Genomic DNA, 17,271 nt, shown 5'->3' on the forward strand with positions numbered 1-17,271 from the left:
ATGAGCAGATCGCCACTGCTGGGCTTTCAACTAAAGACACAGCCACGCAAAAACTGCGGCATTTGTACAGCTCCTTATGGGTACTGCAATTTGTGAAGTGCTTTCCTCTGTGGTGAAACGATCAGCACTGCACCACGGAGGAAAGCGGCAGAAAGTCGCCTGGAGTTAAACAGAGCGGGGCTACGTTGCGTGCATGGCTTCCTTCTGCAGGTAACGGGGAGACGCGCTCTGGCGGCGGTCTCGTTCAGGATCCGAAAATACAATTTAAATATTTTGCACACTCATTCCACTTATTCCTAGTGTGCCACTGGTTACGGTGCCAGGGGTTGCCGACCCCTGCCATACAAGATCAAACTGTCCGGCACATGGATTACATGTACATACTATTCATAATTTAAAAGACCGCTTGTAATGGAAATGCCCGGAGCCTCTTCACCACCTGGTTGTAAGCCGACTGAACTAAACATAAAAATTCTCCTATACGACAGGATGGAATAAACCAGTCTCGCTGCAGCAGAGGCCTTCATGCACTGTTGGACTCCATTTGTCTCTACTTTGGTTACCATGAAGACTGTTGGGATTACTAATACACAATGGCAGTGGGTTGCCACCTGGTGATTGCCTGCTGGAGGAAGGAGACCCAACCAGCTGGCCATTCTTCATCACTGGTGCCAGCCGCGGCCCCTTCCTCAGCACATGTGTAGTGCTCAGTGGAGAGGAATGCTATAGCTTTCTTGTGCATCCATCATCCTCGGTAGGTTATAACCCTGTCACAGACTGCAGGCAAGACTCACGCTGTATGTTTATGATAGAAGCTTACCGGCTGTTGTGTAGTATGGTATATTTTCGTGCTGTGTAAGCTGGTGCCATTGTGCTCTGGCTGCAGCTGCCTTAAGTGAGTCTAGTACTGAGTTCCACTTCAGAGAAGAGACGATTGGAGGGTGAATAAAAGCTCCAAGTCAGTCAATTGGCCCTGAATTGCTAGAACTTAACTGCAATATCAGCAGTGCAAAAAAAAAGTGGCTGCCTTGGTCAACTCTTTTCTCGGCTTAACCTGCTCAGCCCCTTACATTGACATCAGGGCCAGGTGGATAGGGAGGAAGTGGAAGGAGGAAGAGGCACTGTGCTCGATTTATCAGTAATTATGGGGTGCTATTTTCTCTGTCTCCTATCTATGTCTGCCCTGGGAAGCAGTAGCCATTCTTTAATCTTGACACCCGGTGATCATGTAACACAAGGAAGTTGCTATTAAAGGTGGGGAGAATTGGAGGGGGCCTTTCTCCTGATCCTCTCTTAGGGGAGGAGGGTTGACAGATGGTGAGCACGGGGATACATGAGCGAGAGGATAAAGGAGAATGGAGCTGTTTCTTCAAAACTCAGGAGGTTTTTGTAAGGGTTAAGCGGTAAGAGGAGTATCTAGGGAATATTCTGTAGTCTTTTCTTTGAGCATAAAAAACCCTTGCCATAGGACACATTAACTAATTTAATTTTTAGATGAACTAAAACAACTGTAATAATGTGAAATTCCGTTGTAAAGCAGAGAGGTCTTTATGATGTTCCCCCTGGGCTTGCTTTGCACCGAGTCAAAAGCAATCACGAAATGTTGGGGGTAATTATAATCTGCTTTGGGACAATTGTGTATCAGATAACATGAGTATACAGTAGATGCAACCTAGGCCAAATGTTGTGCCTTAACACCTCTTTCAATTTTAGATTATACCTGCCAGCAAAAAGTGACTCAACACATCTGTAAAAAGAAAATAAAAAAATCTCATCTCATTGATTTTGACTGCAGTCTTTTCATGGATATGCAACATCTAGACCACAAAAAGCCAAATGGAGGCAGTTCATTATTTCTACATTCATTTGATTATAATTGGGTAAAAACTGGATACCCCTACTAAGTCATCCATATGCAGGCAATAATACATCAAAAATATTTCCAATTTGATTAATTCTGAAACACTTGAGTGGGTGACACACTGACTTGCCTTCAATCAGCAGAGGCATATGAAATACACATTGATTGAGTCTCTTAACATGAATAATTTGTTTTCTCAACCAAGTGTAGTGCCGCCAGCGCTGTGCCAACCTGGCACCTCACTCCATTAACAGTCCTCTTCTAATTTTGGAGTAACATCAAATCACCAAGTGGCAGGATTATTATGATCAGTCTTATGTGTTATTCTCCTCACAAAGAAAGAAGACACAGACAGATCTTAAGTGTCTGAACTATGAATAAAGAATCACAAATCAGCCCACAGTGGGCCTATTTGTTATGCTGAAATGCCGTTTTAGCATGAATTCCCTGCAACAATCTGACAAGCATGCCCGAGCCAGACGGGAAAATGATTTGTGTTCCAGTGTGTTTGAATCAAACCACTGACAGTGTGCTGACTGGGGGAATATACACGGCGTGCACTATAAATACGCAATAAAGCATCTCATATATGATTTAATCAGCCCCTGTATACTCTGATTCACTGTGAACATGTTCGGCTGTATTTAATTCCCACCAAATGAATTATGGATGTAATGATGATGTGGGTATTCTGCGTACTGTGATGTTAAAGTTACATCATCGTTTAATATGATGCTTGCTAGACACTTGCTGTGTGGTAAAGAAATGTTAAGATGCATGGTTGGCTTCAAACGCTCTTGTTACCAGCGACTCTGAATTGATGATATGAAAGCTCTTGAAAGAGTTCATCAAGGAACAGCCTCAAAACTAAGGCAGTTGGTAACTAAAGAACCATTTTGTTGGTGTCATTAAGTAGCAAGAAATTCAGTTTTTTCTAAACATGTTGACATTTTCATACTGTTACTTAATCATGCCATTGGTGACCTGTGTGGTTAGTCTTGTGGAAAATATGACACATTACCAATGTGTGTTTTATTGATCTCGTTCATTGATCCTGTATTGCTGCTCACCCAACCACAAAAATACATATGCAGCACGCGGCATGTTTTTCAAACAGAAAACATTGATTGAATATTAAGGGACAAGGACCAGTACACATTTACATAAGCACACACATGTTCGCAAAGCACACACACACACGTGTACCATCCCCAAAGACCTCTGTCTTGCTGATGGAGCTGGTGTTGTTAGTTTTAATGATGGAGAGGCCAGTCCAGGTGAAGCTAGCTTGAGCAGCGTCCTCAGTGGAATTTGTGCAGACTCGGCATGCCATCATGACACCAATGTAGGGCAGAGAAGAAGCAACGCGGCATATTCAAGTCACAGAAATTTTTTTTTGCAATGGTGGTAGACTTTACATGGACAACAATCTGGCTACATTCATGGCAATGTAGTTCTGGAAAGATATCATATTTAAGAGAGACAAGGACCGTGACTTAATAGATTACATTCAGTCAACGTACTTTTGAGCTCCGGAGAGATTCCATAAAATGTGCTTGTACTTTGATGCTCTGTTCCAATGATCTTTTGTTCAAATATTGCACGTTCAGACAAGTCTTTTATCATTGTGATTGAGCTTAGCAAAAGTTTAATAAGGGAGACTTCTTAATTTTTAATAATTTCACCTCTAGGCTACTCTTTCATTCATTACTTCCTTGAAGCCACACCTTTTGGCTAAATTCCTTTCATTCCCACCTCCTCTTGAATATCATATCAGTTAAAAATTCAACATGCAACCTCCTCCTAGTTCATTATTATCCATTCAAGTGAGCCTGTATTCACACGTTCTCTATTAGCGACATGGGAGCTAATCGCTAATCAAGAAGCAATTTATTAACCCATTCAACTGCTCCTAAGACTCACTGCTTCCTAATGTCCTCAGTCGCTTTTTAGGCACTAACATAATCACTCTTGCCACCCCTATCAAGAGTTGTACCAGACGCAAAGAGCTCACTCACGTCATTCCATAAAGCCAACGTCTTGTCACAAAGAGGATATGGATTACCAAAGCTTATCTCCAGAGACAAAGATGGTTCTCCGAGTGAGCGTCTCAGTTAAGCACAATTTCTCTAAAAAGCATACCATTACAGTGTTAACTCTTTACACATTTGCTTTCTTCAAACGCCAAGGAGTCTTTGTTATGTAATGAGCACCAAGAGTGTATTTATAATGCTGATAAAATGACTACCAATAATATTGATTGATAATGCAAAACATCTTTGATTCTTAAAATCAGCAGAAAATCCGGCTGCAGTCTAGAAGTTCACCCTGGAAACCCGCACCATAGCTTGCCACCTGTATACACCAACAGTCTATTCACACATTGCTTCAAGCACATTATCCATCACAAAAAAGTGTGCTCAGCAAAAACAACAGACTAGAAAGCCAAACAAATTCACATTTGCAGACAAGGAGGAACATTTGAAAATAAAAGGGGAGAGGTTCCGCCTGCAGAACAGTTGCTACGTAAAGACTATTTCTGTTATTCGCATAATCCCACTAAGCAAGTGCTGATATTACCTTTCAAATAGATATGTTACTAATTAGTAAACTGTGTAACCAGCTCAGCTGATAGATTGCTCCGTACAATTTGTCCAATCTTGTATTTGTTACCAGCAAAGGGCGCTAAAGTCAGAAATGTTGTAATTCTTTACATTAATGTAATTAAAATGTGATGTATATTAAGGGTTTTTAGGCCCCAGAGAACTAAAGAGCTTTTCTATACCAATTGCAATTGTTAAGAGTTTTTTGCTCTCCTTTGTTGGAATTCAAACATTTGAAATCACTACAGTTCTTCAGTGGCTCACACTACACACATTTGGAAAAATTGGTCTGTGAATTATTAAGCAGCTGTGGGCATGTTGTTATTGGGTATCATGCATTGAGGTTTTACTTAGTGCTTACAGCCACAGAATACTTTGTATAAGAACATGCATTTTACATGGCTTATGACTCAGTATACTTACATCTTGAAAAGGAAGGAGGCCAAAGAAATGCTGGAACATGCAAAATGAAAATGCAAGCCTTGTGGCAAAAGCCTCTGAGCTACGGGATAAAAGAGAGGACAGCTTCGGGGAGGAATACAGGAATACAGCGAAAGTAGAATTTCAAAGGCAAGGGGTCAAGAGCACTCTATTTTATATCCTAACATGGGGAATGGGTACAACTTGGCTGTTATAACCCATATCAAGGGCACGCTTTTGCAAACGATAACCTCCCAGGAAGCAGAGGAAAAATATGGTCCAGAAAGAAAGGAAGAAAGTGCTTTTCTCAGCAAATATTCACAATCCTTTTTAGTCATATCAGGCCTAAAAATGTCTGCTCAGGATGCCTATGCACATGGGGATTTACAGTATGTACAGCACTGCATGTGAGTGCACTTGTGTACAGTATATCATAGAGCATCCGCCCAAATCGGTACTCTATTCACTGTGCCTCTCCTTTAAGAGAGACATTTACAAAACAAAATATACAAAACTTTTATTAAAAAAAAGCTGTGAACCCTTTCTTTAATCATAAGCTTAAAAAGATGTGTATTTCACATTAATTGGGTAACCATGTTTGCATAGACCCTGCGTTCAAATAGAACAGAATGATAGAAAGTGTAGTGTATATTGCAGCACTAAATAGCAAATAGCATACTGTAGGTTAATAGATGACACTAAATTGTGGTTGTACATTTCTTCTAACTGTGAGGGTGATTGAGCCTGGCACTGAACAAAAACACTCTTCGAATATTGATATTCATGCACAGCCGTGGCACGAGGCATACGTAATACGGAGCAGTTTAGCTTTGCAATGCTTAATCTGCAAGGAATTGAGATGGAAGCACTTTTTTTTAGTTTTTTTCACCATCTGTTCTGCGTCTCTGCAGATTTTGCTGATTTATGGAACCCATTGAGTCGGTGCTTGCTCCTTTGTTTCCTTCTGTTTCATAAATGTATGGCTTTTGAATTAGTAACAACAGGAGCACTGACCAAAGCCTTAACACCCTTTTTCTTTTGTTCCTGGAGAGCAGGGAACTATTGCCAACGTCTTGTGATTAGCAATTCGTCAAAAAGAGGAATTGGAAAATAAACATCAAATTTGTAGGAAGGAAATGAGGTCAGTCAATTCTGGGATGGCATTGCATCAGAGGGGGGGGGGGGGGGGGGGGTAGCAAAGGCGAACAAAAATAACCCACTGCAGCTGGACAAAATCTCTCCACATAATGCCAGTGGACCAGTCTCTTGAGAGGCCAGCAGCTGTTATGTATTCCTGTCAGAAAACCACTACCCCTAAAAAAGTAGAAGGTTGTTGTGGAAAGGTTAGGTGAAGCAGCATTAACTCTCAGAAATGTGCTGGCTAAACATTTTCCTTTTATCTTTTCCTTTTTTGTCCTACACTTTTTCCTGTGATATATAAACATCTGACGGGAGAAATTGCTCAAATATGACGGTCGTTAGGAGTGCAAGTGAAGAGGGACGAGTTTGAATCAAACAAATGGTTGTGTTCAAGCTTCATCCTGTGCACACGCTGATAAAATCAAGGATGAGAAAACGAGAAACATTTATTTTCCCTTCCCGGGTCCTGTACCTCCGATACTGAAATAGGATGAGCAAATCATGCCCTCACCCTGATAAGGTGATACTTCCCTCACATATGTCTGTACAATAAAATGCAGCTCTGCATTCCAATTGCGTTCTTACAGTTGCCTCGCAACAACACTTCATCACACCCTGCTCCTTGGCACTGATGGTGAGAGTGAAATGTTTCAGACAAAAGCAATTATGACAGATCAGTCACAGAAGGGAGAAAAGAGGAAGGAGGATCTGCTGTTTTAAATCTGCTGGTAATTACAGAAAAAACTAAAATATATATATATATATTTATTAATGAGGCCTGAGGTGCTCGCATTGCCGCATCATTAAATGCCTGTTATGTTTTTTTCTTTTTGACTGAAAGCGCAGTTACAAATGCAATAAAGAAAAACAAATGTGTCTATTCATGCAGACACTTGAGAGCCCCATCACCTTGGGTGTGTTTATATTACACCTTTCTTACATGCGCTCTCTTAGAGATAAAAACATTTTCAATCCCTTTGAGGAATTCCTTTTTGCCCTGTTCTTCCCTTCCTTTGGTCCAAAATCTTCGTGGGTCTCTTCAGTGGAAACCACACAGTGGATAACATCACTTGACATTTACATGCATGAGCAGGGAAGAACTGCAGTATGAACAGTGTCATTTACATCCTCCCAGCAACTCCTATTCAGGCTCTTATTCATGTCAGGGGCTCCTCTGGGTGCATTTTGAGTGTAACCAGCTAAGGGGATGAAATTCGCTCTGGCAGTTTTGCCTTTAATCTCACATTGTTTCAGTGCAACGTGAGAACAGGAGGTATACAGCATGCAGGAAGGTCTTCAGGTTGGAGCATTTTTGCACCATTTTATTGCCCCTCTCATGCCTCCTGAAGAGGAAGGCGGGCAACATATTCAAAATAAAGACTGTGCCCAGCGAGGTAAATCGAAGGAAAGCAGTCAGTGGTTTCTCATCAATAAAACCACAGAGTAATTAGAGAAAGCACTTGAAAGCCAATTTGCAAGTTGACAAATGATCAATCTTCATCTGTATCACAGCCACAGAAGCATGCGGCAGCGGTGGCGGATGTGGTGACAAATGGCTTGCCTTTTGCTAGCTAGCGTCTCATTCTCTTTGGAAGGACTGATGCTGGCTGCAAAGGTAGAAATCCTTCTGTTTGTCCTATCAGTGCAAACCACCTTCACCTGGAATGTAATGAACAAAAGGGGCACATCACTACTTCTGTGCTCCTTTTGGCGTGTTTAAGAGACATATGCTACTGGTAATCAGTTAAGCTGTCCTGTGCAGAACGGTAATGAAAAGGTGTGTGTTTATACAACCGACCAAAGGGAACAAATGCAAGGTAAAAAAAAAAACAATTGAAGTGTCACAATGTTTTTATTTCCCTTGCTGCAAAATCCCTCATGGAGCAAATTCATTTAGTTTTTATTTCATTCTAAATTGAATTGCCCTTCGGTTAGCCAATGTGTTTAATTCATCCGAATCACACGCCCAAAAACCTTATAGGCCTTCCTTTACCATCCGAGGTGTTTGCTCTGGTGCTTACTCTAAGACCTTATTAATTAGTTTGCTTTATGACAGAGACAGCCCCTGTTTTAAACCATGTCATAAACCGCCCCCGCATGGCTGCTGTTCTACTAGGCAGCTATCAAATAAACCCTCGCGGCACACTCCTCGCACTGCTCCAAATGACAGATGCAACCCGCTCCCCTCTGCCGCACCTCTCCCCGGCTCGCATTGATCCTCCTCTGAATAGATTTGGACACAATAATTCAGCAGCCAGGTAAATTGGAATAACTCTGACCATTAGTGAATTAGTTTGCTCTTTAAAATCAGCCATTGATCCCCCCCCGAGCTGAGCTGATTGGTTGCTGACCAACCAGATAATTTAATTATCAAACAGTGTTGCTTGCTCAGCCATGTTTTCTGAAGGTCAGGGTGCCACTGCAGTCCTTTTTTTTTTTTTAAAGATACGACAGGAGCAAGGCGAGAGATTCAGAGAAAAAGGGAATCCAGTACAAATTCAGTTAGCCGCGGCCCGCCTTCCCATTCCTCCGATGTTTCCCAGCAATTGCAAGTGGCAGACCATTACTGCGCCTCTCCAAGACATCGCTGTGAGCTGTGCAATAATAATTCTCAGAATTCATACAACACTGGTTTGGCATATTTAGATGCAGCTCTGCTCGCTCTCTCCTCATTCTGTCATTCCTTTATATCTCCCATATTAACTCACATTGAGGTCGTATTAATATGATTAAGTTAAAATAACCCAGAGGAACATTTTCTTGTAGGCTGCCTGCCATACATAACCTTGCGTCAAAGGTTTTGCTTCAGTACGCACATTATATCTGTATCAGTGTGAATTCATTTGCTCTGAGGCAGTCATGCTGATAACAGTTCAGAGAGAACTCCATCTGCTTATGTGCAGACTTTTCAAGCTGCAACATGTAGGAAATAAATATTACATATTCGTGACCAGGTGTCATGCACAAGCAATAGAGAGATAGGTAGTGCAGAAATACATTATATCTGCTCTACCTCCCTTGAGTCTACCTGTCTCCCTGCAAAAGGCTTCATTCTTCCCTGATCTCCTGCCTCCCTGGGATTTAGAATACAAATAAGGAGAACAAGCCTCCCCATTCTTACGAACTTTAGAGAATAAAGAGGGACACTTAGGGGCCCACACAGGGGAGAGAGGAATTGATTGGCAAAGCTAGTGACTGGTCCAGAATGGAGATTGAATTCCCTTGAATGAACCAGAATGGAGGAGGAGTTGCGGCATGAATAAGGCTGTTTAAAAAGAGGATGGAGGAAACAAGCCTCCCTTGTCCTGTCTTGTGATTTCCTGAAGCAGACATCCTCCCCTTTTTACCCTGCTTATTCAAGGGTAAACGTGATCCACTCTCTGTCTCCTCCACTCTCTGTTTCACTAATCCACTCTGCAAATAACATTCATCTGCAAATAACAGAAGACAAACAATATTTCTGTAACACCAACAACATTTTTTAAATGGATTGCATGCCAGATTTGGGATCTGCAAGACATGAGTTAATGCAGCCACAGGACAGAAATACCACAGGAGGGAGAATTCGAAAAATGTGATTTCCCCTTAAGGTTGATGGAGTTGAGTGGACTGCATTGGATGCTTTCTGTTGAGTAATCGAACAAACACCTTTCACCAAAACATGTCATTTGTTAACATTTTTGGATTGATTGATGTACCAGCACATTAAGGTTGACTTGTGATGCAATTTTGTTGGTAGGCTGTTGGTCAATGATAACGTCCTTTTTTCTTCTCATATTTTTGATTTCATTTCACAAATTGTCCTTTGTAAAAAATCTAAATGATTGATGACAGTGTGTCAACATCAGCTGGTGTTACACCTTAGGGAACCCTAGGGTTGGTTGTTAGTGTCAGTGAACAGTAAGCACCACTGCAGCCTCTAACTGGACCCAAGTGACACTTACAGATACGTTTTTAGATGCCGTTTATTGTGCAGCAGCTGAGCAGATAATTAGCTAGCTTGCTGCAAACGGACATTAGCAGTGCACTGTCCCCCCGGTAAATGTTTGTTTGGTGTCAACAAGCTAAGGTGCGGGACAACACTTGTGCTCATGTTTGTAAGTTAGACACAAAGGGGACTTTAGCAGGAAGCTAATGTGGTTGTTGTTAAGTCTGAGACTCGCGTGTTATGTAGCTGGCTCAGTGTGACCATCTGCTCTGCCTATGATAAAACACTATGGTACTGCCTTATGTAAGATTTGATTGGCCGCATCGAAAAAAGGTCTCCATCTGTGTAGACAGATACCGGAACTGTATTGTGTCACATTAATGCACAACCATGTGACACCGTTATGAAACAAAAAATATACATTTCTCTCCTGTTCTTTGCGATTCTTGCTGAAACAGAACGCAGAGCATGTTATTAGCATTGCAGATAGCCGAAACAAACTAAGAATCTTAAGGAAGCCACTTTGTTTGTTAAAACATTGAATCCACAGTAATCCAGTAGTAGATCGGTTAAAGGCAGAAAGCCATCATCCCTTCAATGCTGCACTTGTCTTTCTTTAACCTACCTTGATGTTAGTGTGACACTGGCTATTGTAGTTCTTCATGAATAACAGAGGGAGTGGGTGAATCATCAAATCAAGTGGGTTTCCATCACTATAATTTGACCTTTGAAACGTTTGCGAATATGCAGTTTACAGTTTTTCTCCTAAAAGATACAGTTGCAGTATGTTGTTAATATCACCTGCAGGTCGCCAGATTTCCTCCCAAAGCTTCAACATTTGAGCAGGGTTTGCATATGCAGTCCCATCTCAGTACCAGTGAGGGACTGGCTATAGTAGTTGGCCCCCATCCAGTTGTTAAACTGCCCCCGCGGTTCTCCACCAAATTATTTGGCTCTCCTTGTGATGCCATTGAACTGTTTTTCTACAACGCACAACAGTTCTCGTAGGACCTGGACAGCAATTATTAACCAAATGTGTTAATCTCCTCCCAAGCTATCATCATCCGCCCTCAGTGGCTTATTTACATGCTGAGTATTTGCTCTTGATGAGTCAGGAATTCTTGAAAGTGAACATCAGTTTATTCCTTAGAGAATAAACTATTTTTGTGTGGTAAAAGCTCCAGACTGTTCTCTGTGGCATCCACATTTAAACTAAAAGCATGGAAAGGGAAGTATTACAGTGTATTTGATTTCCAATCCTAGCCCATTTCCAGCTGTGCAGCTGGTGCACTGCACCACATGGCTCCAACCCCAAAAATACCAAAGAGTCCATCAAACCACCCCATGTGGACAGTGTTTAAAGCCAGCTCAAATTGATTTAGTAAAGTGGGCCTTTCAGATATTGATGTTGATATCCAGAACATTCATTTAATTCAAGCCTGTTGTTTTCTATCATAGGATCCCTTTGCACTGTGAAAATACTTCACACAACAAAAAGATGGCCACTTCCATATCATAATGAGAGCTCGGTGGCCACGATGAATCATATTTGTCTACTAAACATTTTGTCAATTGGGGCTGTTTGTAAAACCAGACTGCTTTTTTATTTATCCTTATATTTTGGTGTAAGGTGTGATAATGTTCAGATGCAAAAATCACAAGGTGGACATTCGGGCATGAGATAAATAACATTTCCTGGCAGTAAAAGATAGAGAAAACTAAGTATACAGATAGAAACAGGCTTATAGAATATGGCATTGAGAAATGACTCTCATCATGGGGCCATATGAATATGAATGTACTCACTGCAGGACGTTTCCGGGATCCAGACAGCAGTGACGCCTCAGGTGATGGAAATGACTAAGCCACTGGGTCAACTGCACGACTGATTTTCATTTTAGGGAGGCAACAAAATGCACGCCTTAACTATAGCGATATGGTTCCATAATGTACGGAATGTAAATCAGAGTTAGGGGTTCAACAATGAATGTACAGCTATGGATATTCCACCAGACAACATTTTTTTTAATGCCAAATGTATTTTGTACCTGCTATCTGAAAATGTATTGTTTTGTGGCGTAACCTTAAACACATGTTGCACAGCCTGAACCATAGAATAGAATATAACCGATTTCCTAAACATAGCAGGATGGCCATATTAATTTGTGTGGTAACCATTACGTAGAAATATAACCATTGTCACAGGCTACCTTCAGTAAAAACAGCTTGCGGCAAGTTGTGGACTTTAAAAAAAAAAAATGGTATTGTTATGTTTATTTAAAGCACAGTTTACATATGAGCTTCAACAAAAGAAAGACAAATGCAAAATGCTGGCTTAGTGCGGACGGTAATCCAAAAATGTATTTTAGATTTGTTTCTCAATAATGAATATTAAACACTTTGTGCCCTACTGACGTGGGGTGTCATCAGCCAATCTCTTTTGTTCTGAACTATACGACCACAACAAGCAGTTCAATGTCCGCTATACTCTCATTTTATTTCAATGGTCATAACATATTTAATACAACACATACTCTATATAGCCTGGGTCTATAAAAGGACAGTATTTGATTTTGTCACTATTTAAAACAGTTTTTTTAATAACTATTGTGGACTTATATTAACGATCAAAATGGTGCATTTCCTTTTTTATATCTGCTTGGTGTTCCACACTTACGGCCCGTCCACACAGCGGCGTGCGTTGAAGCTTGCCGGCGGTCGTGTCTGAAACTCGACCAACAACCAATCACATGAATCTCCCGCCCCTGACACACAAGCAGCGGTTTGATTGGCTTGAGCTTGTACTGGCATATGATCCGATTGGCTGACGCTTCTGCCGAGGCTTCAAAAGTTGAACATTGCTCAACTTTTGCAGCGAGCGACGCCAGCAAAGCTCCGCTTCGCTTCCCACAATGCAGTTCGGCGAAAAGTGACTTCACCCCATTCAAAGTGAATGGTGAAGCTTTCAACGCACGCCGCTGTGTGGACGGGCCGTTAATGACCACAGTAAAGACTCAAGATGCATAATTTATGATGACTTTAAATACAATTGTATTTACTATAACATCCTAAAGGGCTAGGCTTTCTTCCAAGGCTTTTCTTTTGGTTATCTAAAATGATAAATTAACTGAAAATTAAATTAACTCATAAACACATTTTTTTATTTTTCTGACACATTTGTCATTGAAAAAGCGGTTTAACTGAATCCTTCTTAAATTGGCCTGTTGAGTACACTTTGTTATTTTGTGTTTGCTGCTGAGTACCTTGTTAAAAGGGTGAAAGAAAAAGTTTGTTTTTCTTTGCTGAAAATCCTAAATTGATAGTTGAGATTTCAATACAATCTGTTTCTAAGAAGTGATTTCACATCCAATTATTAATACAATTACTGTAGAGATATTTAAATTATCTATGTTTGTTCCTGGTAATGAGGAAAAAGGAAGCGGTGCTTAAATATAAAACACAGAGATAATTCAAGGCGTCATAAAAAAACGACAAACTAATTTCAACAGTGATAGTAACAGACAAAAGTAATTCCCTTTAAGTATGCCACTGTGATTTCTTTGTATCTTTTGCAATCAAGTAGTTCATCATCTATTTAACAGGGAAAGATTAGGCCCATTACATTTTCCCTGCTCTTTTATGATGTGTTATTGTCTAATAAACCATGAAAGGGGGGAGGTTTTTTTGCATACAGTAGCATTTCATGGCACACTGTTGGGTGCTCCACGGCCAGGGGCCAAAGTTCTTAAACGCAATTACTGATGAAAATCGTTTCCTTATCAGTATGAGACTAAGACATAATTTCACTGCCAAGTGGATAATAATATTCACAGTCAATGCAAAATGAGGAAATGGATAATTTCAATGTTCTGGTAAAATGGTAAAATAATCTTTGATGATTTCTTTCTTTCTTTAGGCAGGATGTGATGCTGGTAATGTTGTACCTTTTTTGCAATGTGTTTACTTTGACATTATTTAAAAGGAAAATACATTGGAGATTGTGCTGTATTGTTTAATACATCACAATATTAGTTTTACAGATGTATTTTAAGTTGGCATGAGTTACATTTACTGTACATTTTCCCATCCAGGCTGTGGTGTGTATTGTCCGCTTCCTCTGTGATAGTTTGAATAAAGAAACAGTAAATTGGGCTTTGTTTAAATCTGGTTTTAGACAAACTCTTCCTGCTTCTTTGCTGATATGTGTTAGCAATTGAAAAGTCTCTTAAATATTTATAGACTAAGGTCATATTTAGTATTAAAGTGCCATTTTATAGAGCTAAGGGCAATAATACAATTGTAATACCCATCCCTAGCCGCTTTAGTGAAACAAAATGGAGTTTTTATTTTGTATTTGATGAAAAAGCCAATCTTTTGGATCAACATTAGTTTTAACAATTCATGAAGTAGCGAGTCGATAGTTGAAAGTTTCCTCCAGTGGTAATTGACACCGCTGGGAGATGGTGTTCTTCCACATTAGTGGCTGGGTGTCATAACATATCGTAAAGCAGACTTCTAACCTTGTCAGAACTTATCATGACACCAATTAGATGTTGAAAAAAAAAAAGAGACAGCCACACAGCTGAGGATGTACTTCACGCTCATCTGCAAAAGGGTAGCAGTTTTTGTATGAAGAGGCGCAATCTGTGTGGCTTTCCAAAAAACTCTAGGGACGCATGAAGGGTGAACAATCTCAGAAAGAGCAGAAAATAAATACACATCATGTCACGATAAAGTGGCAATGACAAGGGCACTATCTTATTTGCTCGGTACAACCCAATTAACCTCACTCTATGACATCCTCTTGTAACGCTAAAATAGACTTTGTCATGTAACAGCTCTCTTTTTTTGTCTCCCTCCCTCCTTCCCTCCCACCCTCCTTCCCTCTTCTTTTCTCTCCCATCAGGTCTCCACATAATGGAGCGAGAATGAACAGAGAGCGGCTTAAAAAAAAGCATGAACTGGAGGTTTATTGAGGTCATCTGCTTCCTGTTTATATGGGACCATATAACAGTTCAGTCTTCCCGCCAGGACCCGTTGGCCACTGAGCAACATGTCACCAAGCAATATGACTGGCTCATCTCTGACCGTGGACCTTTCCACCACTCTCGGAGTTATCTGTCCTTTGTGGAAAGATTCCGCCAAGGATTTACGACCAGATATAAAATTTATAGGTGAGTCCACTTTCAGCCGGTGTACTGTTGCCACGCATGCTTTTTAAGAATCTGTCTGTTTTAATGGCTTTTTCTATTTTGAGTTTTTAGCTGCAAAAAGCTGCACTGTGTACATTTTTATCCTATTAAGTGTGCATCTTTTATACTGACTTGCAAGAACTCTCAGCACTGTGAACTCCTTTTTCTTAAATTAATAAGGCACTCTGCTAGGACCTTCACTCCACTCCAAAAATCCAAACATTCTGGACCCAAAACTTTACATAATCCCATTTAAAGTCTTCCCCATGTATTTCAAAATACATACGTCCATATTTTAGGTGCAGGCTTTTGTTATACGTTTATAGTCTTCAAACCCAAGCCATTACATTTTTATTGATATTTCCCAGTTTAACTGATCACATTAGTAGCCAAACAATAAGTTTCACACTGGTTTTAACTGGCTATTGATGAAGTAAATAGTTTGGACACATTGTCCATCCATCCATCCATCTTCTCCCGCTTATCCGTGGTCGGCTCGCGGAGGTAGCAGTTCCAGCAGAGAGCCCCAAACTTTCCTTTCCCTGGCCACATCCACCAGCTCTGACTGGGGGATCCCAAGGCGCTCCCAGGCCAGCGAAGAGATATAATCCCTCCACCTGGTCCTAGGTCTACCCCTTGGTCTCTTCACAGCTGGACGTGCCTGGAACACCTCCCTAGGGAGGCGCCCAGGTGGCATCCTTACTAGGTGCCCGAACCACCTCAACTGGCTCCTTTCGACGCGAAGGAGGAGCGGTTCAACTCCGAGTCCCTCCCGGATGACTGAACTTCTCACCTTATCCCTAAGGGAGACGCCAGCCACCCTGCGGAGAAAACCCATCTCGGCCGCTTGTATCCGCGATCTCGTTCTTTCGGTCATGACCATAGGTGAGGGTAGGAACGAAAATGGCCTGGTAGACGGAGAGCTTTGCCTTCTGGCTTAGCTCTCTTTTCGTCACAACGGTGCAGTAAAGCGACTGCAGTACCGCTCCCGCTGCTCCGATTCTCCGGCCCATCTCACGCTCCATTTTTCCCTCACTCGAGAACAAGACCCCGAGATACTTGAACTCCTTCACTTGGGGTAAGGACTCATTCCCTACTTGGAGTGGACAGTCCATCGGTTTCCTGCTGAGAACCATGGCCTCAGATTTGGAGGTGCTGATCCTCATCCCAGCCGCTTCACACTCGGTTGCGAACCGATCCAGTGAGTGCTGAAGGTCGCAGACCGATGAAGCCATTAGAACCACAGCATCTGCAAAAAGCAGTGGTGCAATCCTTAGTCCACCGAACTGCAGACCCCCTCCTCCACGACTACGCCTCGAGATCCTATCCATGTTTATTACAAACAGGATTGGTGACAAAGCGCAGCCCTGGCGGAGGCCAACCCTCCCCGGAAATGGGTCCGACTTACTGCCGAGGACCCGGACACAGCTCTCGCTTTGGGAGTACAGAGATTAGATGGCCCTGAGTAGAGACCCCCTCACCCCATACTCCTGCAGCACCTCCCACAGTAACTCCCTGGGAACCCGGTCATACGCCTTCTCCAAGTCTACAAAACACATGTCGACCGGATAAGCGTACTCCCAGGCCCCCTCCAGGATCCTTGCAAGAGTAAAAAGCTGATCCGTCGTTCCACGACCAGGACGGATTCCGCATTGTTCCTCCTCAATCTGAGGTTCGACAATCGGCCTGACACATTGTATGAGACATTAAAGGTAGGGTAGGTAAGTTTGAGAAACCGGCTCGAGATACACTTTTTGTTATATTCCATGGAATGCTCTTAACATCCCGATAGCAATGAATATCTTAAGTGCTTTGACAAAAAATCCATAAAAAAATGTCATCTGTGGAAGCCGCAATACTGTAAAAAGTATGACCAATCATTTTAGCCGGCCCGGCTAAAATAACTGGATGGCCTACCTGCCTGTCAGCCTTCCATCTGTGCACAAACTTATCTCGTGCCCTCATTGGTCATGTGCGCGCTCGTGTGTGTTGGAGGAGGGGCTCTATAAGGAAGTGGCAGATTTTCTCCGGTTGTGTATTTTCAAATTCTAGCGCACTCGAGCCGGTTTCTCAAACTTACCTACCCTACCTTTAAGTAATTCACTACAAAAAACACCCCCCAAGTTT

The 17,271-nt window shown here is 41.7% G+C and overlaps 1 protein-coding gene across 2 annotated transcripts in view; it reads left to right on the forward strand.

Moving 5' to 3' along the window:
* The window catches only part of brinp1 (bone morphogenetic protein/retinoic acid inducible neural-specific 1), a 130,249-nt gene that overhangs the window by 41,589 nt on the left and 71,389 nt on the right, over positions 1-17,271 (forward strand). For both annotated transcript variants that reach the window (XM_034123544.1, XM_034123542.1), the window contains one exon: positions 14,859-15,126. In XM_034123544.1, coding sequence (XP_033979435.1) covers positions 14,909-15,126 — 218 coding nt within the window. In that variant the 5' untranslated portion in view covers positions 14,859-14,908. The remainder of the gene's footprint in view (positions 1-14,858; positions 15,127-17,271) is intronic.

The sequence above is a fragment of the Trematomus bernacchii genome, unplaced genomic scaffold, assembly GCF_902827165.1.
Source record: "Trematomus bernacchii unplaced genomic scaffold, fTreBer1.1, whole genome shotgun sequence".
NCBI lineage: Eukaryota > Metazoa > Chordata > Actinopteri > Perciformes > Nototheniidae > Trematomus > Trematomus bernacchii.